Consider the following 26,147-nt stretch of genomic DNA (forward strand, 5'->3'; position numbering starts at 1 on the left):
ACTCCCACCGCCTGCGGCTCCCCAGCCAATCACTGCCCTCCTCCGTCCCCGCTTACCCCTCGCTGCGATTGGCCTCTTTTACTGCCTGTCACCCGCCGGGAGCCGCGTCTGGCCGCGTCTGGCCCCGCCTGGGGGAGGCGGGCGGGCGGGCGGTCGTGCAGGTAGGTACTGAGCATGCTCTGCGCGGTGCGCATGCGTAGTGCGCCCTGAGGCGCTGGTGCCTAGCGGGAGCGGCGGGTGAGGAGAGCGGCAGCAGCCCGGGCGCACCGCGGGCGGGGCGGGGTCTGTGCCCGACCGCACTGACCGCGCGCGGGGGCGGGCCCGGGGTGGAGAGGAGGGGCACGGCGGGGGGCGGGGCCGGGCCGGTGGAGGGGGAGCTGGCGCCGGCGGGAGCTGGCTCTGGCCCCGGACCCGGGACGCGGCCGCTGGGGCTCTGTAGTCGCGTGCGGCTCCGGCTTGCGCCCCGCGGCGCTCGGACTCTCCGGGGGCTCAGGTTCCAGCTGTGCCCTGGGCGCTGAGCTTTGGCCCCGTGTCCGGGGAGTTCGGCGTTGGCCCTGGGCGCAGCAGCTCCGGGGTCGGACGCGGACTCGGTGGCTCCCGCTGCAGCTCGGATGCCGAGCTTGCGGCTTTGGCCCTGTGCGGGGTGGCGGTGCACCTGGCCCCGGTGAGGCGGCTGTGGCGGTGGCTTCTCGTTTTGGGCCGTGTGTGGGTAGCTCTGTGCGGGGCCCCAGGTGGGGCAGCTCCAGCTCTGAGCCCATGCAGGGAGGCTCTGGCTTTGGCCCTCTGTATGAAGGCTCCAGCTTTGGTTTTGTGCAAGGAAGCCCCAGCTCTGTCCCCAGTCAGGGCAGCCCCAGGTGCAGGTCACAGGCATGGAAGCTTCAGGTTGGGTGGCTATGAATTTGGCCCTAGGCAGGGAGGTTTTGGTTTTGGCCCCAGTGTGGTGGCTCTGTCTTTGCATCCAGGAACGTTGGCTCCTGCCTTGACCCAGGGTGTGATGGCTCTGGCCTTGATCCCAGGGGTGGCTGCAGGTTTGTCCCTGAGCATGGAGTCTCTTAGTTTAGCCCTCAGCGGGGGGTGCCGCACTGTAGTCCCAGGTCTGTCTTCAGCCCTGAGGAAATGCTTCTGGGTTTGGCCTTGGCCCTGGCTGCGGATTTGAGTGTTATGGCTCTGGCCCCAAGTGAGGATGTTCTGGCTGTAGCCCTAGGTGGGGAGGATCTGGTTTTGATTCCAGGCACAGCAGCTTCAGCTGTGACACTGTTTGATGGCTCCAGGTTTTAGCTGCAGGTGGCTGTGGACTTGAGTGGGGTAGCTGCAGCTTTGGGCCTGTGCTTTGACTTTGGCCCTTGGTGGGGCAGTTACAGCTTATGCCCTGGATGTGGAGGTTCTGGGGCTAGCATCAAGCTGGATAGCTCTCCTGCTCTTTGGCCACGGAAGGTGCTCCTCCAGCTGTGACCACAGGTGGGGCAGCTCTGGCTTCTGCCTCTGGTGCAGCAGTTCCAGCTTCAGCCATATTCCTGGAGGCCCTGGCCTTGGCTCCATGTGGCTGCATTTTTCTTTGGTCCCTGGTGCATTGGCTCAGGCTTTGGCCTGGCGTTCCTCAGCTCTGTCTTTGTCCATAGCTATGGAGGCCCCAGGGTTAGTGACTCTGGCTTGGCCCCCAAGCAGGTGCTTCTGGCTTTGATTGTGGGTATGATAGCTCTGGGTTTGGACTTGTGCAGGGATGTTCTAGTTGTAGCCCCCCGGTCAGTTAGCGCCAGCTGTGTGTCCATTCATGGTGGCTCTGGCTTTGGCCCTGAGCGCAGTGGCTCTAACTGTGTTTCGCTGGCTCTGGCTCTTGTCATTCAAGGGCCACTTCTGGCTTTAACTCTGGGCACTGAGCTTCTGATTTGTCACCAGGCAGGACAACTCTGGCTTCATGCCAGGCGAGATGGCTGTGAATTTGGCCCGGGCTCCAAGGCTATTCCCCAGCTAATGCAGAGGAAGGAGAGAGAGAGAGAACAGATTTATACACAAATCCTTTGTGGACATGTGTGCCTTTTAATGAACTTGTAATTGGAGGCACACTTTTTCCACACACAAATTGCCATAGAGCAACTTGGGTATCACCTGACAATCGTACACAACCAAATCGACCACTTTGCAGTTCGAAGGAGATGGCGAAAATCCCTGGAAGATGTGCGTGTTAGGCATGGAGCAGACATTGGATCAGACTACCATTTAGTCGTTGTTAAACTCAAAGGCTGCATCTCCATGTACTGCTTCTTCCGGAAGCGGCATGCTCATGAGCTAACCAGAAGATGTTAATGAAGTGCAGATACAAATTTTCCATGCCTCATTAGCATGGCAGCACATGGTTTGGAGTTCAGAAGCAGCTCTTCCAGACTCCAAAGTACACGTGCGGGCGCGTGGCCTGTAGGGATCTTCCGGAAGGAAACCCTCCTTCCTGAAGCCCCTTCTTCCCCAAAATTTGAAAGAGCTTCTTCCAGACTCCGAACCATGTGCCACTATGCTAATAAGGTGCAGAAAATTTGTATCCCTGCCTCATTAGCATCTTCCCGAAGAAGCAGCATGTGGAGATGCAGCCAAAATGAAACCAACGGCAAGAAAATGACAGCCCAGCACAAGAACCACATTTGACGTGGGGAAGCCGAGGAGACAAGAAAGGAAAGAAGCCTTTCAGATTATCTTGAGCAACCACTTTGAGGCACTCCAAAGAAAGGAAAGTAACTGGGAGAAAGCCGTGCTAGTCTATATACTATCAAAACAAACAAGCAGTCCAGTAGCACTTTAAAGACTAACAAAATAATTTATTAGGTGATGAGCTTTCGTGGGATAGACCCACTTCTTCAGATCATAGCCATACCAGAACAGACTCAAAGGAAGGAGCAGAATAAACTGTGGAGGGAGTCTGGCGCTCAGTGAAGGAAGCTATAGTGGAAACATGCGATGTGGTGTTAGGTTGACCTCCTACCAAATGGAGGGGATGGATTGCAGATCAAACATGGAGAATGATCAAAGAACAGAAGGCACTCAAACAACAAGTCATCCAAGCAAAAACAAGAGGCCAGAAACAATCTGCATCATCCAGATACCATGAAATCACCAGGGAAGTCAAGTGCTTGGATGCAAATTTACTACAGATGCAACTGCCGAAGCGAGTCTTTGTACACAAAAGCTTATGCTCCAAAATGTTAGTCTATAAGGTGCCGCAGGACTTCTTGTTTTTGCAGATACAGACTAACACTGCTACTCCTCTGATACTTGTCACCAAACAAACATGGTGACAAAGCTTCCTGGACCAAGTAAAAGGAGCTAGCGTAACATAGGATCAAATCAGGACTATTGCCAAGAATCGCAAGAGATGGACAATGACTGTGGAGACCCTGTGCTCCACTAGGAGCTCAAAGCATAAGTCATCAGAGTGGTTCTGTCTTTTACCCCATGCATAGAGGCCCTGGCTTTGCCCCTGAGTAAAGAGTATTTGTCTTTAACCCTGTGCGTGCCAGCCCTGACTTTAGCCCTGGTGGAGGCTTTGTCTTTGGACCTGGACAAGGAATGTCTGTCTTTGCTACAAGGTGTGGCACTTCGGGTTGTGGCCCCAAGGTGGGCGGCTCCATCTTTGGCCCCAGGTGAGACACTTCTGGCTATAGTGTCTAGGTTTTGGTCCTGAGAGTGGAAGTTCTGGCTTTGGACCCATGCATGGAGGTTTTGGCTCTGACCTTGAATGGGACACTTTCTGCTTTAGTTCTGGGTGCTGAGGTTCTGGATTTGGCCCCTAGAGAGGGGGTCTCCTCTTTTGACCCTGGGTGTGTTGGCTCTTCCTTTGTCCTCATGTGCAGAGGCTCCAGCTTTGGCCCCGGGCATTGTTCCTCTTTCTTTGCTGGTGGGAGCATGAGCTCTTGCCTTGACCCAGGGTGCAGTGGCTCAGGCTTTGGCCCCAGGAGAGGTGGCTGTGACTTTGGCCGTGGGTGCGGAGGCTGTGATCTTTGCCCTGGGTGCAGCAGCTCTGTCCTGGGACCAAGGGGTGGCGGTTCTGGCCTTAGATCCAGGTGCAGAGTTTCTGGCTTTGTACTTGGGCTTGGCAACTCCATCTTTCGCTCAGGTGAGGCAGCTGTGGCTTTGGTCCAGGACATGGAGATTCTGGGGGCATCTATTGTGGTCCCAGGTGGGGAGCTCCATCTTCAGCCCCAAGGAAGTGCTTCTGCGTTTGACCACAGGCACAACCATTCTGGCTTTGGCCCTAGGCATGCAGGCTCCAGCTTTTGCTCTAGGCTGGGTGGCACTGGCTGTGGACTTGGGCATGGTGGCTCTGGCTTTGGCTCCACGTGGGGATGTTCTGGTTCTAGCCCTTGGTAGGGAGGATCTGGTTTTGGCCCCAGGCACAGCAGCTCTGGCTGCTGGCCCATGTGTGGTAGCTCCAGGTTTTAGCCCTGGGTGGGATAGATCCAGCTGTGGACTCTGGTGGAGCGGCTCCAGCTTTGGCTCTGTGTGTGGAGGCTTCATCTTTGGCTACAGGACCAGCAGCTCTATCCTTGGCCCTGTGTTCAGAGGCTTTAACATTGGCTCCCCGTCGGGTGGCTGCAGCGTAGGCCCTGGGTGTGAAGGATGTAGTTTTAGCCTTGAGCAGGGCGTCTCTCTCTCTCTTTGGCCTTGGGTGATGCAGCTCTGGCTTTAGCTACTGGTGTGTGGTTCCTCTGGGTTTAGTCCTGGATGCAGCACTTCCAGCTTTGGCCCTATTTGTGGAGGCTCTGGCTTTGGCCCCAGCTGGCTGCATTTGGCTTTAGCCCTGGGTGCCTCGGCTCTATCTTTGACCATAGCTGTGGAAGCTCCAGGTTTGGTCTGAGATGGGGTGGTTCTGGTTTTGATTCTGGGTTCTGCAACTCTATTTGTCTCTAGCCAGGTAGCTCCCACTTTGGTCCCAGGTGCAGCAGCTCTGGCTTTGGACCTGTGCAAGGAGGCTCTGGCTTTGGCCCCAGGTGGAGTGCTTCTGGCTTTGGCTCCAGGTACAGAAGCTCTGGGTTTCACTCCATGTGAGGAGGTTCCAATTTTGGCCCCAGGTTCCTGGCTTTGGCTCCAGGTTTGGCCCCCTGTGGGGATGCTTTGGTTGTAGCCCTGGGCATGGAGTCTTCAGCTTTGGCCCTGGGGGTGGTGGCTGCATGTTGGTGTGAGTATACAGCTTGTTGTTCACACTCTTGCTAAGTCTGAAGAGTTATGGCTGCTTTTCTAATCCTCATGTTTAGCTCAGTCTCCAGTGACAGGGTGTCAGTGATGGTGGACCCGAGGTAAGTAAACTCGTGGATGACCTCTAGCGTGTAGTTGTCAATGCTGATTGATGGAGGTTCAGCAACATCCTGACCAAGTACATTTGTCTTCTCTAGGCTGATGGTAAGCCTGAGGTCCTTGCATGCTTTGGAGAACTGATCCAGCAGTTTTTGAAGCTGGCCTTCTATGTGTGTCAGTACAACAGCGTCGTCTGCAAACAGCATGTCTCTAATGAGCACTTCCTGCACCTTAGACTTAGACTTCAGCCTCGCAAAATTAAAGTTTCCCATCAGATCGTGTGCAAAAAGATGCCCTCTGTTGAGGATCCAAAGGCACGCTTCAGGAGGAGTGCGAAGAAGATCCCGAACAATGTTGGAGCAAGGACACATCCTTGTTTGACGCCGCTCCTGATGCTGAAAGCATCTGATGATGCGCCGTCATATTGGATGGTTTCTCTCGTGTCTTCGTGGAACGACTGGATCATCTTCAGTAGCTGTGGTGAACAGCCTATCTTGTAGAGCAGTTTAAACAGTCCATCCCTACTGACCAAGTCGAAAGCGTTGCTCAGGTCGCTGAAGGCAACGTAGAGTGGCTTCCTCTGCTCCCTGCATTTCTCCTGCAGATGCCTCAGGGAGAACATCATGTCAATGGTAGACCTCTCGGCACGGAATCCGCACTGGGATTCAGGATATACCCTCTCAGCGAGCTTCTGGAGTCTGCCGAGGATGACATGAGCGAACAATTTACCAGTGATGCTTTAGGAGGGAGACTGCACGGTAATTGTTGCAGTCACTTCTGTCCTTTGTTCTTATGCAAGGTTACAATGTTGACGTCCCGTATAGCCTGTAGAACCTCACCCTCTCTCCAGATCAGGCACAGCAGCTCATGTAGGGGTTCCAGAAGTGTGTCCAAGGCACACTTGATTACCGCTGGTGGTATATCGTCCTGGCCTGGGGCCTTTCCTACTGCAGTGCTGTCAATAGCTTTCTTCAATTTGACCACACTTGGTTCGTGGTCCAGCTTGTCCATGACTGACAGGAGCTCGACGGCATTGAGGGCTGTATCAACCACAGTGTTCTCGCATGAGTGCAGCTCAGAGTAGTGCTTGACCCATTGCTCCATCTGTTTGGCTTTGTCAGTGATGATTTCACCAGATTTGGATTTTAGAGGTGCCGTCTTGTTCTGAATGGATCCCATTGCCTTCTTTATGCCCTTGTACATTCGCCTGAGATTACCAGAGTCAGCACAGGTCTGGATACTGCTGCATAGCTTAAGCCAGTAGCTGTTAGCGCAGTGCCTGACTGTCTGCTGTACTATTTTTCTGGCTACTCTGAGTGCTTGCTGGGTACTCTGACTCGGTGAGCATTTATACTCCAGAAGTGCAGCACTCTTCTTTTCGATAACTGAAATCATCTTGTCGGAGTTAGCTTCGAACCAGTCGTTTGTGTTTCCAGCTTTTCTTCCAAACACCGACAAGGCTGTATTGTAGATTGCGTCCTTCAGATGCTGCCATCTGGATGTCACATCAGCACCCCCAGGGCTTCTGCGCAGATTCTCCTCAAGAGTCTCTCTGAACATTTTGTCTTTTTCTGAGTTTGCCATCTTTCTGGCATCAATGCAGGGCCATCCAGTTGGTTTAGAATGGTGCAGCTTCTTGGGTCTCAGCTTGAGCTTGGAGAAGACTAGTGAATAACCTGTATCGCAGTCGGCACTATGGTAGCTGTGTGTCAGGAGGATGTTTCTGAGGTTGTTGCGTCTGATGATGACCAAGTCTAATTGGTGCCAGTGTTTCGAGCGTGGGTGTCTCCATGACACTATGCTGTGGCTTGGTTTGGAAAAATGTGTGTGATGCACAGATTGTGATACGTGCAAAGTTCGAGGAGACCCTGTCCGTTATCATTCGTTTTTCCCACACCAAAGTGACCTAGGCAACAGGGCCATGAGTCACAATCGGCTCCAACTCTTGCAGTGAAGTCACCCAAAAGGTACAGTTGTTCACGAACAGATATTTGCACTATGGTGGCACTGAGCTTGTCCTAGAACTTGTCCTTTGCTTCTGGTGTGGCATTCAGGGTTGGAGCGTAAGCACTGATCAGGTGGACAGGACCAGTGCAGGTTTGAAGTTTGACCTGAAGGAGTCTTTCTGATCCACCCATGACTAGTTCCACCATTTGCAGAAGGGTGTTTCTGATGGCAAAGCTGACACCGTACTCCCTGGGTTCCTCTTGGGCTTTGCCCTGCCAGAAAAAGGTGTAGTCCTTTTCCTTTAGTGATCCCGAAGCTGCAAGTCACGTCTCCTGCAAAGTGGCGATGTCAGCTTGAAGCCTCTTCAGTTTGTTGATGACAGTGGTCTTTCGGATGTCGCTGATGTCCTGAAGATCTTCACTCAAACTGGTCAACATGGTCCATACATTCCAACAAGCAAGCTTGAAACTTTGATGATTTCCTCTTCTTGTTGGTTTGTCTGGTGCTCATTTCAGTCACTTGTCAGGTTTGGGAACCTTGAGCCTCACGCACCCAGTGAGGCAAGTGAACTGTGGCAAGACAGCACCCTACTGGCTGGGGGCTGTCGAGCTTAAGGTGGGCAGTGACTGTCCAATGAGATGCGATGATGATCTCCCACCGTCGGAAGCAACCCCTGGCGCTCATTCTCTACGCCAATCGAGCAAGAGCTTATAACTGGTATGTGTTGCCTCCCATGTTGGTTCAACGCTGTTAAGCGATGCTGGAGTACCTCTCCAGCTGGGAGCCTGGGCAATTTTTATGGAGACCCTGGGCTGCCCAGACACCAGGCCCCACCCCCGGCTTTACTGTCATATTCCAAAGGAGAGGATAACCTCTACGTTTGGTACCAGCTCAGCTGCAGGAGTTGCCAGGACAGTGCCAGAAGTTGACCCAGAACCGCATTAGGACCCTCCTCTGGATTTTCTGTCAGGGTTTACTACCTTAGCCTTACTCCTTCCCAGGATAACCCACAAGGCAGTGGGGCATCTTCCTCTGCCTTCACAGGAGTTGTTGATTTGCGGCACCACACCTCCTGGTCCGCCATTGAGACTGTGCATTAGAAGGGAGAAGGAACAAGTCCCTCCATAAGGTCGGTATGTGAAACAGACCAGACCCCCCTCACTGTGTTTCACCTGTGAGCTGACACGGTTGCCTGTGGGATGGCATTGCTGTAATGCACGACAGCTGCTAGGAGTCAACAGTGAGAGTTGAGTGGTGGGTGAGGACCAGTGCTTCCGTCCGCCTGAAAAGGTGCAGCTGCCGGAGAGTCAAAGGTACTACCTCTACCCCAGACAGCCTATATCCTCCCCCTGTGGTCCACTATAACCCCTAGATCCCTTTCTGCCATACTCCTTCCTAGCCAGTTGCTTCCCATTCTGTATGTGTGAAACTGATTGTTCCTTCCTAAGTGGAGCACTTTGCATTTGCCTTTATTAAACTTCATCCTGTTTACTTCAGACCATTTCTCCAATTTGTCCAGATCATTTTGAATTTTGACCCTATCCTCCAAAACAGTTGCAACCCCTCCTAGCTTGGTATCCTCTGCAAACTTAATAAGCATACTGTCTATGCCAATATCTTAAATCGTTTGAAGGTATTGAACAAAACCAGTCCCAATACAGACCCCTGTGGAACCCCACTTGTTATACCTTTCCAGCAGGATTGAGAACCTTTAATAGCTACTCTCTGAGTATGGTTATCCAGCCAGTTTTGCACCCACCGTATAGTAGCCCCATCTAAGTTGTATTTGCCTAGTTTATTGATAAGAATATCATCCAAGACTATCAAATGCCTTACTAAAATTTAGGTATACCACATCCACCACTTCTCCCTTATCCACAAAGTTTGTTATCCTATCAAATAAAGCTATCCGATTGGTTTGACATGATTTGGAATGTTGGTATGAAAGGGTACAGCATGCTCAGGAAGGATAGACGGGAAAATCGGAGGAGGTGTTGCTTTGTATATTAAAAATGCATACACTTGGACTGAGGTGGAGATGGACATAGGAAACGGATGTGTTGAGAGCCTCTGGATTAAGCTAAAAGGGGTGAAAAAGACAAAGGTGATGTTCTGCTAGGAGTCTACTACAGGCCACCTACTGAGGTGGATGAGGCTTTTTTAAACAACTGACAAAATCATCCAGGGCCCAGGATTTGGTGGAGATGAGGGACTGTCAAGGTCTCTCAGAGGCAAGTATTTGAAATATCGCTACAGAACCAGTAGAGTAGACCCGGACTTAAGGTGGAGGTTGCATTCTTGCACAACTTGGGGGAGTTAGGAAACTGACCAGTGCGACACCACTGGTCAGTTTCCTATGACTGGCAAGCAGCTGACAGTTGGGGTAGTAGCCAGGAGTCAGGCTCTGGCTGCTGCCCCGACAGGAGCCAGGAAACTGACCAGTGCAGTAGTGCTGGTCAGTTGCACTGGTCAGTTTCCTGGCTCCCCTGAGTGGCAGGTAGCCCAGAGCCAGGTGCCAGTTCCTGGCTACTCAAGAGTTGTGTTTACTCAAGATATGCACAACTTGAGTGCATGTATCTTGGGGTTCTACTGTACTAATAACTTAGCATGCAAAAATGGAACATGAACATTATAAACAGCCTCAGTGAATTGTAAGCTTTCAATAGATGCCTCATGTGGCCTACTTTGCCCTAGATTTCATGCAAACAGACCATAGGGGTTGCAAAAATGTTTTGCATGTTCATGTCAGAATCTGATAATGTCACAGCCTGCAGGGTCATACTTACGAGTTTGTCTCATAAACACACATGCACAGCAGCACTGTGCTAAGGCTGCACCCCACTGGGCCCCAATCATAGAACACTGGAACTGGAAGAGATGTTGAGATGTCATCAAGTCCAGTTCCCTGCCCCCTCAGCAGGGCCAAGCACTGTCTAGACCATCTCTGATAGAAGTCTGTCTAATCTGCTCTTAAAAATCTCCAGTGATGGAGATTCCCTATCCTCTCTAGGTAATTTATTCCAGTGTTTAACCTCCCTGACAGTTAGGAAGTATTTCCAAATGTCTAATCTAAACCTCCCTTGCTGCAGTTTAAGCCCATTTCTCTTTGTCCTATCCTCCAAGGCCAAGGAGAACAATTTTTCTCCCTCCTCCTTGTAACTCTCTTTAAGGTACTTGAAAATATCTATCATGTCCCCTCTATGTCTTCTCTTTTCTAAACTAAACCAGCCCAGTTCCTTCAGTCTTCTCTCGTAGCTCATGTTCTCTAGACCTTAATCATTCTTGTTGCTCTTCTCTGGGCCTTCTCCAATTTCTCCACATCTTTCTTGAAATGTGCCCAGAACTGAACACCCTACTCCAATTGAGGTCTCATCAGTGCTGAGTAGGGCGAAAGAATGACCTCACATGTTGCGCGCAACACTCGCGTTAATGCATCCCAGAATCTTGTTTGTTTTTTTTTTGTCAACAGCATCACACTGACTCATATTTAGTTTGTGGTCCACTATGACCCCTAACTCCCTCTCTGCAGCACTCTTTTACAGTCATTTCCCATTCCATATGTGTGAAGCTGATTGTTCCTTCCTAAGTGGAGTACTTTGCATTTGTCCCTGTTAAACTTCATCCTGTTTACCTTGGACCATTTAATCCAGTTTACCCAGATCATTTTGAATTCTGACCATATCCTTCAAAGCAGTTGCAACTCCTCCCAGTTTAGTATTATCTGCAAACTTGAAAAGTGTACTCTCTCTATGCCAATATCTAAATTACTGATGAAGATGTTGAATAGAACCCATCCCAAAACAGATCCCTCTGGAACCCCACTTGTTATGCCCTTCCACCTTTGACCATGAACCATTAATTACTATAGTTTGAGAATGGATATCCAGCCAGTTATGCACCCACCTTATAGTGGCCCCATCTAAGTTGTTTGCTTAGTGTATTGATAAGAAGGTCATGTGAGACTGCGTCAAATGCTTTACTAAAGTCTAGGTATACCACATCCATTGCTTCTCACTTATCCATAAGACTTGTTATCCTGTCAAAAAAAGCTATCAGATCATGGCATGACCAACAATTCAATCTCTGGAAAAATCATAGTGGGAATCCTCAAGGAATCCATTTTGGAGCACTTGGAAGAGAAGAAAGTGATCAAGAGTAGTCAACGTGGATTCACTAAGGGCAAGTTGTGTCTGACCAATGTGATTGGCTTCTATAATGAGGTAACTCTCTCTGTGGACATGAGTCAATGAATGTGATATAGCTTTACATTAGCAAAGCTTTTGATAGTCTTCCACAGCATTCTTACCCATAAGTTAAAGTGTGGATTGGATACGTGGACTGTAAGATGGATAGAAAACTGGCTTGGTGGATGGGCCCAATCGACAGTGGTCAATGGCTCAGTCTCTGGTTGGTGGTCGATTTCAAGTGGGGTGTCCAGAGGATCAGTTCTAGGGCCAGTACTGTTCAACATCTTTATTAATGACCTGGATGAGGGGATGGATTGCACCCTCAGCAAATTTGCAGATGACACTAAGGTGAGGGGGATCGGGTAGATAAGTTGGAGGGTACGGATAGGGTACAGAGTGCCCTTGACAAACTGGAAGATTGAGCCAAAAGAAATCTGATGAGGTTCAACAGGCAGAACTGCAGAGTTCTGCACTTGGGCTGGAAGAATCCCAACCACTGTTACAGGCTGGAGACTGGCTCGCTAAGGAGCAGTGCATCAAGAAAGGGCTTGGGGATTTCAGTGGATGAGAGGCTGGATATGATTCAACAGTGTGCCATTGTAGCCAAGAAGGCTGATAGGGCATATTGGGGTGCATTAGAAACATTTCTAGCAGATTTAGAGAAGTAGTTATTCCCCTCTTCTTGATGCTGGTGAGGCCACATCTGGAGTATTGTGTCCAGTTCTGGGCCCCTCCCCCCAGCATAGAAAGGATGTGGATGCATTGGCAAGGGTTCAGCAGAGGGCAACAAAAATTATTAGGGGTCTGGAGCACGTGACCTATGAAGAGAAGACTGGGGGGCAATTTGATAGTAGTCTTCAGCTTTCTGAAAGGTAACTCGAAGGAGCTTGGAGAGAGACTGTTCTCACTGGTGACAGGTGGCAGAACAAGGAGCAATGGTCTGAAGTTGAAGTTACAGAGGAAGAGGGGTAAGTTGAGGTTATCACGTCTAGCGATGACCATGTCTAGTTGATGCCAGTGTTTTGAGCACTTAGCACTGCTTGGAAAAGTCTCCATCTTGCAGTGCTGGGCAAGCTCAGCACCTACTGTGGACCACCCATGGGGACACGTATCTCGAAGAACCATCGTTGCAACACAGAGTGAGTAACTTCTCTCTTTCCTTCTCCCCAACAGGTACAGAACACCCATGACTTGTGCCAGATCAGCCGCTGCCATGAAGAGACAGAAAAAGGAAATGGCTGTGGCGGAGCTGGTGACTTTTGAGGAGGTGGCTGTGTATTTCTCTGACGAGGAATGGGCTTTGCTGGACCTGGGTCAGAGAGCCTTCTACGGGGATGTGATGCAGGAGAATTATGAGACGTTGTGCTGGCTGGGTGAGGATTCCTGTCCCCTAGGGTTTCAGAGGTTGTGTGGGCTCTGTAGCAGTTGGGATAGCTTTGGGTTCAGGTCCCTCATTGCTCCCTGTTCCCCAATGTCAGGAGTGTCAGCCCCAATAATCATTGGTTCCTGTATGAGACATTGTTCCCTCCGTGGCTTTTTCCTAGTGAGGCGGGTTCTGGGGCACAAAAGTGGTACTGTTCTTCCAGCAACCCAGGTCTCCATGTGCTTCCCCACCATCTTGGTCATATTCTGCTTTGGCCAGAGGTGTGAGTGGAAGGGCACAGGCAGGAGTGGCAGGTACCAGAGCTTCGGGGCTGCGTCCAGCTGCTGGGAATGCCTGCAGGGTGCCCCTGGTGCCCGTGTGCTGAATCCTGGAAGGAGGGTGCAGTTCCTGGAGTCCTTTCCTGGTTGTGGCTGATCTCTCTGGCTATATATAAAACTACAGGCTTCTGTTGGGAGCCCAGCAGTCTCCTGACAGCAGTCTACCATGTCGCGAGCATTCTGGCCAAGCCAAATGTCAGGAGAGGCCTCTCCTGACAGAACTGTTGACAGGAGATGCGAAAATTGTGCAACGCATTTGTGTATCTTTTGCTGACAGCCTGTGACGTACTGGTTTCTGCCAGTGGGAGGGGCTGGGCTCTGGGGCTGAGGGAGTGTTGATGAATAACTTCATGCTCTGAGTATTCTGTGATCAGGGAAGCTCTGCAGTAGATAAACATAAGGAGAGCTCTTCTTACATTTCAGGCACTGCACCTGGTCTCAGGAGACTTGTGTTGAATTCCATGTTTTGACACAGATTTCCTACGTGACCTTGGGCAAGTCACTTACACTCTCTGGCCTGGGCCCAGTCAGACAGGGGAGATCATCAGGCAGCCTGGCCCACTGGTTAGGTGGTAGGAGTGCTGGGCAGGTGCATGTGCAGGGTTCTGTTCCTGACACTAGTTCCCCAGGGTAGTCTCAGCAGAGCAGAGTGACACACGCCTTCCCCCCCATTGCTGTGCTGAGTGAAAATCACTTCTCCCTATCTCTGCACCTCTGCCCTGGCCAGGCCAGCCAACCTCTCTAAGTGACTGCTCAGTGCCAACAGCTTTTTACAAGCTATTACAATGCCACTAAACTGGTCACAGCTGCTCACTGATGAGGAGGCTTCCCAAGGGCTAAGTGCTGGTCTGGGAAGGGGCCTGGCTGAAGAGGTGAGGGATGACTCCACAAGATAATCCACCTTTCCCATGGGCTCTGTCTAGTCAAAAGGGAGAGGATTGAACCTTTTTTTCCCCCAGAAAAAGGTGAAGAAGGGTCACTGTCGGTGTGTTACTTGCACCACACACACACCACCAGTGATGGTCAACATTCTCCTGAGACTGTTGGCAGCATTTCTGCTTCCCAACACAGTGCTTTGCTTGGAGGGTGGTGTTACAATTCCCCTATGGCCAGGCAATCTAACATCCTGAGGGTGGCTGTCATACACTGATAAAAGCACACCTCCTCTAGGCCTGATATTGTCACCCAAACATGGACAGGTGTAAGTGTGTTCCCTCCACATGGCCTGGGGGAGCAACAAGGAGCCTGGTAGTACAACCTTGGCAACCCTCAGCAGCTGTTTGTGCAAGGCCCAGGAGAATGGGGCCATCCTCCCACTGATGTGTGCGGTGGCTAAAATATACCCTATTGCCCTGTACAGCTGTGTTCAACTGCTAGATTGGTGTGTGTCCTTCAGGACAAATCACAGTGTCTGCCCTACCTGGAGGTAGGGAAAATCTAGACTCTGCAGAAACTCGCCCTACGTTGCTGGGTGTTCAGTCAGACACAGATGTCATCCTCAGGGGTGAGAGGGTGAATATGCGCACACAGGTGTTCTTTCCACCAGTAGCACCACCCAGTAACACCTGCTCCACCTATCCAAGTGCTATGGGAGCTCTAGGCCCCTAGGTGCTGCCCCTTTGCCCTCCTCTAAGTTTCTCTCCGAGCAGAAGATAGGAGGGAAGTGCCTCCTGAGCTTGAGAGCAAGCTGCCCCCTCTCCCCATGCCACAGACGGGCTGTGGGAACTGGCACAGTTTGTCCCATGAGGACCCAAGAAGTCCACAGACTTAACAGAGCAGGAATCTGCCAGCTCCATCTCTGTGATTCCCACTGACTGCCAGGGCAGGACAACTCCTCTCCCACTTCTACATCAACCTTCATGGAACCTCAGGGCACTGCCTCCTGAACGGCATGGTCTGTGTGCCGTGATGGAGAAGGAAGAAGCCCAAGAGGGGAGGGGAAGCACAGGCCCAGTAAGTGTCACCAAAGCCTGAGCATATAGTGACACAGGCCAAGGCAGCCACCACAGGAGGTGATGCTCTCCTTGCTTCTCGGTGAGGCCTGAAATGAGCCGATGCCGTGAGTAGAGTGAGCAGAGGCCCTTGGGTTGGATGATGATATAGGTGTTGAATTAACTGCAACCCTTGAACATATGCTGGGAGCACTGGGAGTGGGCCCTGCTGGTGGACAGAGGCCTTGAGAAAGGAGAGGAAAGTACACCCGGCAGCCTTCTTCATGGGGGCTTGGCTTTGCCCTAGAAGGAGGTGGGTCCACTGTTACCCTTCCAGGGTTAACTACTGTTGGACCTAGTAAGGGGTGTTCTGTGGCAGGGTAAGAGTGGTGGCCAGGGGACACATCTGTCCCCCCACCAGCCACAGCCCCTGGGAGAGGAGCCTCACCAGGCGGGGAATGTGCGCCTGCCTGTGTGGTGACTGAGAGGAAGCGGAGGGATGGCAGTAGGTACCACTGTGCTCCCTCTGCCTCCTGGGATTCGAAACTGAACTGGGGAAAACCAAACAGATCCCAGGGAGCTCAGCAGGGGGCTGCCCCTCCTGGGGGCTCTCGCAAGAAGGGGAAAGGTAGGGACTAAAGAAACGAAACCTAAGTCCGGGGGAGAGGAAGTTATGGTTGGGGAGGCTGGAATAATGGAAAGGGGAGAGGAGACGGGAACCAAAAGAGTGACGGGGAATCGGAGAGCTATAGCCAATGGGAGATGAGACTTTGCTGGGAGGTGGGGACAGTGCGTGAAGTCTCCCTTCCAAGCACTGTACTCACCCGTGAGCAGCCAGCTGTTCTGAGCAGCCTGAGGTGGCGAAGGGCAGGGAGGCTGACTCGGGGTCCTGTAGGGCTTCAGGCTGGGGAGCCACCTAGGCAAGCACCTCCTAGCACCTCGCCTCTGGCACCCCAGCCCCTCCTCCACTGCAGCTCCCTCCTCAGGTCATCGCCCAGCCACACTGTACTCACCTTTTCCCTGTCACAACTCCCATACCCTGCAGCCCTCCCCCAGTCCTCTCCTGGACAGACCCTACACTCCAATCCCCTGACCCAGATTACAGCTCCCCTGTTCATCCAAGCTCCCTCACACCCTCTCCTGCACCCCAGTCCCCTATCCCAAGCTCCCGTCAGTACCCAACCTCTGTCCCAGACCCAACACCCCTTGCATTGATATGCGTGGGCCTTTGACCATTTAACAATCTTGTAGTGGCTCCTCATACAAAATTACTATCCTCCCCTGCACTAAAGAGACAGCCAGGGCTTGGCAAGGCTGGAGGGAGGGGGAGACATGTCGGCTCCAGTGACAGGGGAAGTGAGGGCAGGAGTAAATGTGGGACTGTGAATGGGGACCAAGCCTCAAACAGACCAACTCAGCCCACAAGTGCAAAAGGCAAACATCAGATGAGGGGAAGGGACAACACACGAAAGGCCAAACTCGCTGCAGGAGGAGGGTTAGGAAACCACACACAGGCTGCTGCTGAGGCAGCCGAGGGGGAGCTCAGCCTGAGCAACAGTCTCACCCCTGAGCTGCGTCTACACGTGCACGCTACGTCGAAGTAGCGGCACCAACTTCGAAATAGCGCCCGTCGCGTCTACACGCGTCAGGCGCTATTTCGAAGTTAACTTCGACGTTAGGCGGCGAGACGTCGAAGTCGCTAACCTCATGAGGAGATAGGAATAGCGCCCTACTTCGACGTTCAACGTCGAAGTAGGGACCGTGTAGACGATCCGCGTCCCACAACGTCGAAATTGCTGGGTCCTCCATGGCGGCCATCAGCTGGGGGGTTGAGAGATGATCTCTCTCCAGCCCCTGCGGGGCTCTATGGTCACCATGGGCAGCAGCCCTTAGCCCAGGGCTTCTGGCTGCTTCTGCGGCAGCTGGGGATCTATGCTGCAGGCACAGGGTCTGCAACCAGTTGTCAGCTCTGTGTATCTTGTGTTGTTTAGTGCAACTGTGTCTGGGAGGGGCCCTTTAAGGGAGCGGCTGGCTGTTGAGTCCGCCCTGTGACCCTGTCTGCAGCTGTGCCTGGCATCCCTATTTCGATGTGTGCTACTTTGGTGTGTAGACGTTTCCTTGCTGCGCCTATTTCGATGTTGGGCTGAGCAACGTCGAAGTTGAACATCGACGTTGCCGGCCCTGGAGGACGTGTAGACGTTATTCATCGAAATAGACTATTTCGATGTCGCAACATCGAAATAAGCTGTTTCGATGTTGGCTGCACGTGTAGACGTAGCCCTGGAGAGCAGCACAGCCAGACACTGCCATAGGCAGCTACAGGAGCAGCAGCACCACTTGTGGGCAGCTGGTGGGGTCCACCCGGCCTTAGGCAGGCAGGAGTTCTGGAGCAGGAGCACAGGCAGAGTTTGAAGCAGCCAGCCAAGGATTTACCTGGCTGCTCAGGCAATTTCCTCTGCTCCTGCTGATTCAATTAGCACATCTGAGCCAAAAGGGCAGGGTGAGCCGGACTCGTAGAGGGAGCCTTTGGGGAGTCAGAGCGCTGCCAGGGCCTCTCTCTCCGCATTCCAGTGATCTGCCATGTGGCAACTGCAGTATGAGCCCTGAGTAAGGGCCTTGCTTTCAAACCTGCCAGCCCTCACAGCTCATGTTTTGAGCTGAGTGTTCCTGTCCTGCCTTGCGATGGGGTGGAATGGGCTGTGAGAGAGTTTTAGTTGTACCCTAGAGAGTGCAGCGGAGTGCTCAGTTCCCCCAGGGAGTGAGCTGGGCCATTCCCAAGCAGGGGTGATACACCTTTACACCAGGGTAGGGTGTCATCCAGAGCGCTCGCTCTCTCTCTCTGCCAAATGGGAAAGGAGCCTCTTTGGGTGGGTGACTGAGATCCTGGGACTGGAAGTGCTCATGGCTTGGACCTTCATGAACAAGCTCAGCACGTGGTTAATTGTTCCCCAAGCAGGATTTCCAGTAGCCAAAGCTGATGTGATCTCCAGGGTAGAGCGAGGGGAGAAGCTGCAGGTGCCATATTTCCAGGGCTCTGAGGAAGGGGAGATCATCAGTGACCCCCACACAGGTGAGCAATCAGCTAAAGTGACTTAGGAACCAATCTCTGTCTTCATAGCAGATGGCACTTGTGCATTTTCATTCAGAGGGTGGGAGCAGGGCTGGATTCTCTCCTCTGGGGAAGGGTTGTTGGGAAGGAGGATGAGCTCAGCTCTTGACTATTCAACCTACCAAGCAGTTATTTGGTATGTTCCCACTTTTCTGTTCCTCTGAGTTTTCCTTTCAGCTCAGCACAGAGTATGTTTCTCTCTGTCCCAGCAGGTGATGGGATGGTGTGTGAGAACAAGGAGAAGAATCTTCAGCAGAAAGGACCAGAGCAAGTGCCTCCAGGTGGGATGTTACTGGGAAGATCTGAAGGGCCACTTTCTCAGAGTCCTGAGCATGGAGAGACCTGTGAGACAGCCCAGCCCAGCCCAGAAGGAGAGCAGGGAAACCATGCAGGGGAGGAACAGGGTAACTCCAGTCACAGGAGCAGAGGGGTGAAAAGAAACAAACCAACCATTCAACAGAAAATCCCCCATCAACAAATACCCTGCACTTGTAATGAATGTGGGAGAGTCTTCCAATGCAGACAGGCCCTTATTGTACACCAGAAAATTCATACAGAAAAGAGAGGTTTCAACTGCCGTGGCTGTGGGAAAAGCTTCTGTCAGTGTGCAGCTCTTATTGAACATCAGAGAACCCAGCCAGGGAAGAAGCCCTTCCAATGCTCCGACTGTGGAAAATGCTTCAGTTGGCTCTCATATCTTAAGAGTCATCACGCAATCCATATAGCAGAGAAACCCTATAATTGCACTGAGTGTGGGAAAAGCTTCAGACATAGCTCAGCCCTTGTTGCTCATAAGAGAACCCACACAGGAGAGAAACCCTTCCATTGCTCTGACTGTGGGAAAAGCTTCAGACAGAGCACAGGCCTCGTGAGACATCGGAGAATCCACACAGGAGAGAAGCCCTATAACTGTTTAGACTGTGGGAAAACTTTCCGTCGGCGCTCAGGTCTTATTGATCATCAGAGAACCCACACAGGGGAGAAACCCTTCAGTTGCTCGGACTGTGGCAAATGTTTCAGTAAGAGCTCAGGCCTTGTTAGACATCGAAGAATTCACACTGGAGATAAACCCTTCAGCTGCTCCGACTGTGGGAAAAGCTTCATACACAGCTCACACCTTGTTAGACACAGGAGAATCCACACAGGAGAGAAACCTTTCAACTGCTCTGACTGTGGGGAAAGCTTCAAACAGAGCTCACACCTTTTTAGACATCGGAGACTCCACACAGGATAGAAAACTTCAACTGCTTTAAATGTCGCAAACCTATCAGTCAGAGCACAAGCCTCATTGAACATCAGAGAATCCACATGGGGAGAGAACCTGTAACTTGAGTTCCCTTTGAGCTGTGTGGCAATGTGGCTGTGTAGCAGCCTATTAAGGGCTGTGCACATGCTTAGGGCTGTGGAGGGGGAGAGATGCCTCTATCCCCTGGTCTCAGCTCCCCAGCAGCACCTCAGCTGGGTGAGGGTATAATTATCAGTTTCCTAGCACACTGATCCCAGTGGAGTTCCATTCTGTTCCCTAGAACTAGACTCTGGGGCTTGTAGTTACTGTTAACAAGAAAGAATCTGAGTTGTAGAAATTCAAAACCTTCCATACAACTGTGAAAAAGGTCCCAATGCCACAGGGCATGAAAGGAAAAAATCATGCTAGACATTGTAAAAGTACTGGAGGTTGAACCTCTCTAGTTCAGCACCTTCCAGACCTGACTGCCTCTGAATCAGAGAATTTGCTGAACCACGGGAGGTTAATATTGTCTAGCAGCTTTACCAATCCTTCCACTGCTTCCTGGGCTCTTAGAAGACGTTTAGGGGTAAATTACAGCTAAATAACAGCACAGAGAACTGTGAGCCAGGACTGGTGGCTGTAAACAAACTATGGGACTGTGGGAAATTTGACCACACCACTGATAAATAGATATCCACCGAAGTAAAATTATGCTGGCTGACGGATGTGGTAAGACCATAGTGTGCCATATTAGATAGTTTGTCTGTATAGCCTTAAAGCTGCCTGAAATGGGAAATAATTATTCTAAAAATAAAACTGGAATCAGTTAGTGTGTGTCATAGATCTTCTTCTGGCGATACATCCTGGTACTCGGTACCGGCATCTCCTTGCCAGGGTTCCCAGAGCTGGGGCTGCTGGCAGGGCTCACAACAGCTGGCTCCCAGCTATGGCGCTGCCAGAGCCCCTGCTGGACCTACAGTAGTGTGGGGAATGGGAGCCGGAGCCCCCCCAGCAGAACAGTGCTGGAAGCTGCAGTCCCCTCTTTCCCTGCAGCAGCAAGGGATGGGAGTTAGAGCCCCCACAGCTCCTCTGGCAGCCCCAATCATGGGAACTGGTGGGAGGGTGGGCAAGGAGCTGCACTGACTCCTCTTTTTACAAAAGGCATGGTTAGAGCCCTCTAAAATTCATGGTGAAAAGTCTTAGAAGGGTAGCAATGTTAGTCTGTTGTTTCACAAATAAGCAGCAGTCCTGGTACACCTTAAAGACTAACATATTTATTAGGTCATGAGCTTTTGTGGGTAAAACCCACTCCATTTCTATCTGAAGAAATGAGTTTTATCCATGGAAGTTCAGGATCTAATAAACTTGTTGGTCTCTGAGGTCCCCTAGTACTGCTCATTATATATCAAATTCATGATTTTTTTTGTCAATGTGGCGGTCACACAATTTTAAAAAGTGTACATTTAATTATCACATTTTAATTTGAAATGTCATGGTCTTGTAAGTATAGGGATGCCTCATGAGACATCAGAGAATCCACACAGGAGAGAAGCCCTATAACTGTTCAGACTGTGGGACAACTTTCCGTTGGCGCTCAGGTCTTATTGATCATCAGAGAACCCACACAGGGGAGAAACCTGTCAGTTGCTCGGACTGTGGCAAAAGTTTCAGTAAGAGCTCAGGCCTTGTTAGACATCAGAGAATTCACGCTGGACATAAACCCTTCAACTGCTGCGACTGTGGGAAAAGCTTCATACACAGCTCACACCTTGTTACACACAGGAGAGAAACTTTTCAATTGCTCTGACTGTGGGGAAAGCTTCAACTGCTTGGGATTTCCCATCAGGAAAAAGGACCTGTGGGGGTGAAGGGATGGAAGAAGCTACGGGGGGAAGAAGCAGTTCTAGATTTGATTTTAACAAATAAGGAGGGACTGGTTGAGAATTTGAAAGTGGAAGGCAGGTTGGGAGAAAGTGACTATGAAATCATAGAGTTCATGATTCTAAGAAATAGCAAAAGGGAGAACAGCAAAATAAAGACAGCGGATTTCAGGAAGGCAGATTTTGGTAAACAGAGAGCTGGTAGGTAAGGTCCTGTGGGGCTCGCTTTCATTCTGTGCTCTCCACATGCTCCTTTCTCACTGTTCATGCTCCTGGGGACAAGGAGAGTAGTGAGAAACCACCAGGCTCTGGGGTAGAATTCTCTTGTGTCGCTGAGCTGGGCCTGGCTGGAGCTTTTCAAGGAGGAGAGTTTGGTGAATTGTAACAGAAAGAAAAAATGACTTGTGCTCCTGCTTGGGCCCCTTTCTTTCCTTGTACTCTTAAATCTGACTTGTTATATACTTAATAAAAATCTTTGTGTTTATTATCAGGCCCAGTGTAAATAATTGTTCCCTGTGGTGGGGGGAGCCGCCACTGTGCATCTCTTTCATTGATACAGGGGCTGACTTTGCCAGCTTTCTCTGTGTAAAACTCTTGAGTAGGGCCAGGGGCTTGGCAGACCATCAACAGCCTCACATGGGCTCTTGCTTTTCCATGACATCCCACAGACAGCCTCGGCCTAGGCTCCACGCAAAGGGACCAGCCACCCAATGGTCCCTCTGCACTGACAGTCACTCATCTGCATGCAGAGCCGGAGATGTTTAGCTGGGATTGGCATTGGGGGCCCATCTCAGTGGTGTCTGCAGGCCAAGTACCTGAGTGTCCTTTGCCCTGAGAGGAGGCACCCTCTCTGTCCCCTTCGCCACCAGCCTGACTCCTTGCTTTTACTTCAAGAAAGTTGTGCTGCTTAAGCTCTATTAGTAGAGTTGAAAAAATGCATTCCCCCTTTTATGGACAGGGCGGGGGACCAGGACTGGGCTGGTGAGTGCTACAGGTTGGGAGTGAGGGGTGCCAGAGGGCTGGGCTGTGGCAAGGGCTGGGGTCTGGAGTGAGGCCTTTTAGCCTCTCAGGGTCCCTGAGCTCCGTTCACTCTCCCAGTCAGACAGCACAGACAGTGTGTGCTGGGGCAGAGGGCATCTGTTCCACCGAGTGTGAGTCCTGCTGTGTCTGCCTCAGCCTGGAGTTGGGGGCTGGGACATGGTCACAGAGGATTTGCCTCTTGCCCTAGAATCCGATCTCTGGGCTCCAGGAGGAGCTCGCTGCCAGAGGGGAAATCCAGGCCAGCCTGCATTTGGAATCCTCTGGGCTGATGTAACGAGTGAAATTGAATTGGTGCCGCTGACGTGTGTAGACAAGCTGCACTGGTGCAACAAGGGGCTTGCTGGGGCACAGCTCACAGCAGGAAATTGCTGACTGGCTCCAGTGCAGCTGCACTAGGGGTTGCACACGTGTAGTGACCTCACTTGCATTGCACTGGGGCACCTGCCCTGAGTCCTAGCTCCCAGCCCTAGTGACAGGCAGTTAGAATAGGCAGTGCTGGCTCACACAGGACAAGGTGGGTCTGTGAGCTTGTGGTGTGCAGTGAGCACCCAGAACGTGCGGCATTTTGTGCTGGGGACACAGGGTAGAGGTGGCGCCACTCAGAGGCCCTAGAACTGAAGGCTCCTGGCAGTGCTGTGAATTGTATTATCTGTGTATTGGAAACCTCATGTCTCCACTCAGTCTTGTGCACTGGGATGCTGCTTGTTCTGCTCCCAACGAACACAGGAGGAAAAGGGCTGATTCCCCTGACCATAGTGAGTCTCAAGACAAGAGTACCTGGACAAGGAGGACAATCAAACAAGCACAATATTTATGAGCTTTATGGTGTTGAGTGTTCATCTTTAACAAGGAGCCTCTTTCTCCCAAGTGTGCATTTGGCACCAGAGTGTAATGTGAGTTCTTCTTCGAGTGATTGCTCATGTACATTCCAATTTGGGTGTGTGCCGTGCACATGCCCAGTTGCCGGAAGCTTTTTGTCCTAGCCGGTAGCCTTAGGGTTGGTGCAGCACCCCCGGAGTGGCGCCCGTATGGCCACCCATATATGCACCGCCCGATCTGCCCCCTGCTCAGTTTTTTCTCGCAGCGCTGTCGGTTGCTGGAGTTTAACTCTTGTTGAGAGTTTGCTGGTAGCTTTTGTTGTTTTAATTAGTTGTAACTAGTTTAGATCATTATCTTTGTAGGAAAATAGTGCCTTTAGCACTTAGTAAGCTGAGGTGGGTCTTTAACCCCCTCGGCACCAGGTGATGCCTGGCTCTCCAGGTTTTAAAAACTGTTCTAAATGTGGCAAACGTATGTCCAAAAGTGACCCGCATAAAGCTTGTCTGGGCTGCCTCGGTGAGACTCATCTCTGAGAGTGCTGCTCTGTCTGCAAGGCCTTCAAACCCAGGGCTCTAAAAGATAGAGCTCAAAGACTGAAGGCTCTCCTAATGGAGTCAGCCTTGTGCCTGGAGGATTCCTCGGCGGGAACGCAGAGTGCCACATCGTTGGTGCTGTCATAGGGCTCCTGGCGCCGAGAGCTGGACTAGGCGCCTAGCACCTCCCGGCACCATAAGAGCCAGTCCTGGTGCCTCGTAAGAAGAAGAGATGGGACCGGGACCAGGGCTGTTCCCAAGAAAGAAGAGGGCAAAGACAGGCATCGAGAGTCCAACAAATCGCACCGTGAGTGAGGTCACAAAGCGCGGGAGTCAACTCCAGCGCGAGGCAGGAGCCCGCGCTCTCCCAGGCTGCCCTCAATGCTGGAGGCCTTTAGTGCTGCACAAGGCCTCCTGCGATTTACGGTGCCACTACAAACGCCGCACCGGGAGCCTTTGTCACCCTTGCTCCAGACACCGGGTCAGGCTCCAGGGACCCTGGCACACTTCCCGAAGCCAGTGGGACCCCAACAAATGGTTGGCACCGTGCAAACGGGACAGAGCCTGCAGGAGCCAATGAAAGGTACGGGACCCTTAGCACCACCATGGTCATCGGCGTCAGGGTCCACATTGGAATCGGACTCCCTTTACTCTGGTTCAGTAAGGCGCGAGAGTACAAGGTCATCCCAACGCAGCAGGCACCGGTGCCACTCCTGACGCTCCCCGGAAGGAGAGTGGCAAAGGCCCCAGCGGGGGCACTACGATGGCCCTTCTGGACCCTGTGGGCAATACACGAGGAGCAAGGGCAAAATGCAGGACTCCCATTCAGGGCATCGGGCACTCCCCCAGCTGCTGAGATCGTCGCTGACAGCATCTCCGGGAGCCCTGCCAAAGGAGCAGGCGGAGTTGTTGGCACTGGCACCGAAAGCAGTGCAGACGCCGATGGCAGCACCGGCACCATCGTCAGCACCGGGACAGTTAGAAGCGACCCAGGCATGGGCGCTGCCCGTACAGGCACTGGGAACTGTGGTGCAGTGGGCACTGGCGCTGACCAAACCAGTGCCGTCCCAGGTGCAGAGTGGCCCTGGCTTCATAGTGCCATATCAGGGACCACTAGGGGACCCTCCACACCAGGCACTGAGCACGGCACCACAGATTGTGGTGCCGGGGACTCACGTGGCAGTGCCAGAATCCTCCACACCAGTGGGTTTGGAGGGCATGTTGACCTCATCTTCGTCTTCTCCAGATGAGGCATTAGCTGGATCTTCTGCATCCCCAGTATTGGAGGACGGAGGCGTGTACCAGCAACTTTTGAGGAGGGTCGTCCAGAGTCTGGGGGTACAGGCAGAAGAGGTCAGGGATGAAGTAGACCCTGTCACAAACATCCTCTCAACCTCTGGACCGTCCAGAGTGGCACTGCCGATTGTAAAGACGCTTGCCAACGCAGCCAAGACAGTGTGGCAAACCCCGGCCTCAGCCTTGCCCACGGCTAGGAAAAACAAAAGCCGGTATTTTGTCCTGGCACAGGGAAATGAACATCTGTTCACCCATCCTCCCCCGACTCCCTTGTCATGGATGTGGTAAACAATAGGGAGAGATGGGGTTCAAGGGCCCTCCCCCAAGAACAAAGACGCCAAAAGACAGGACCTGTATGGTAGAAAAGCTTACTCCGCAAGTGGTCTGTAGTCGAGAATTGCTAACCAGCAGGCCATGGTTAGTAGGTATGCGTACCATACGGCCAGCTCCATGGACCGTTCCACTGAACTGCTCCCACCCGACGCCAAGACAGAATTTACAGCCCTGGGAGTGGAGCAGGAGCTCATATCCAGAGCAGCTCTGCAGGCTGCCCTAGATGCAGCCACTAGGGTCATGGCCTCGGGTATTGCATGCGAAGGGGAGCAGGGGCTTCAGGTCTCGGGACTCTCTCAAGAGACGCCGCAGTCCATTCAGGACCTCCCTTTTGAAGGTCCCTCCTTATTTTCAGAGAAAACTGATGAGACGTCATAGCATGACGGACTCTTGGTTCACGCTGCACTCACTGGGTCTATACACACCAGCGACCCAGAGAAGACAGTTTAACCCTAGGCCCCAGTTCAGGCAGTTCCCCCAGCAGCAACGGGATGGGAACAGGAGAAGGGGCCGCCATAATAGGAGGCGTCAGGATCGCCAAACACAGGACCAGGGCTACCCTAAAACCCCTCGTGGGCCTAGACGCCAATTTTGATGGGGCGGTTGGGAGATGCACCATCCGCTCCCATAGTTCCAGCCCAGGGTTTATTTTCACTCCGCCTGTCCCCATTCTACCAGGCATGGTGCCGCATAACTTTGGACCAGTGGGTCCTCCACACAGTAGAAAAGGGATATGCGATCCAATTTTCTTCTTACCCCCCTTCACAACCCCCTTCCCTGTTCCTCTTCAGGGACCCCTCTCATGAGATAGCTCTCAGATGGGAGGTAGGAACCCTCCTCCAAAAAGGGGCTATAGGGGAAG

The 26,147-nt window shown here is 52.1% G+C and overlaps 1 protein-coding gene across 1 annotated transcript in view; it reads left to right on the plus strand.

The window, feature by feature from the left end:
• The first annotated feature begins 308 nt into the window (after window positions 1-308).
• LOC142002536 (uncharacterized) overlaps window positions 309-26,147 on the plus strand; it is a 63,623-nt gene continuing 37,784 nt past the window's right edge. The window contains 6 exon segments of the mRNA XM_074978713.1: window positions 309-664; window positions 12,588-12,787; window positions 18,000-18,116; window positions 18,365-19,366; window positions 20,910-21,154; window positions 22,070-22,074. Of these exon segments, the coding sequence (XP_074834814.1) occupies window positions 612-664; window positions 12,588-12,787; window positions 18,000-18,116; window positions 18,365-19,366; window positions 20,910-21,154; window positions 22,070-22,074 (1,622 nt within the window). The 5' untranslated portion in view covers window positions 309-611.

Source organism: Carettochelys insculpta, chromosome 28 (assembly GCF_033958435.1).
Source record: "Carettochelys insculpta isolate YL-2023 chromosome 28, ASM3395843v1, whole genome shotgun sequence".
Taxonomy (NCBI): Eukaryota; Metazoa; Chordata; order Testudines; family Carettochelyidae; genus Carettochelys; species Carettochelys insculpta.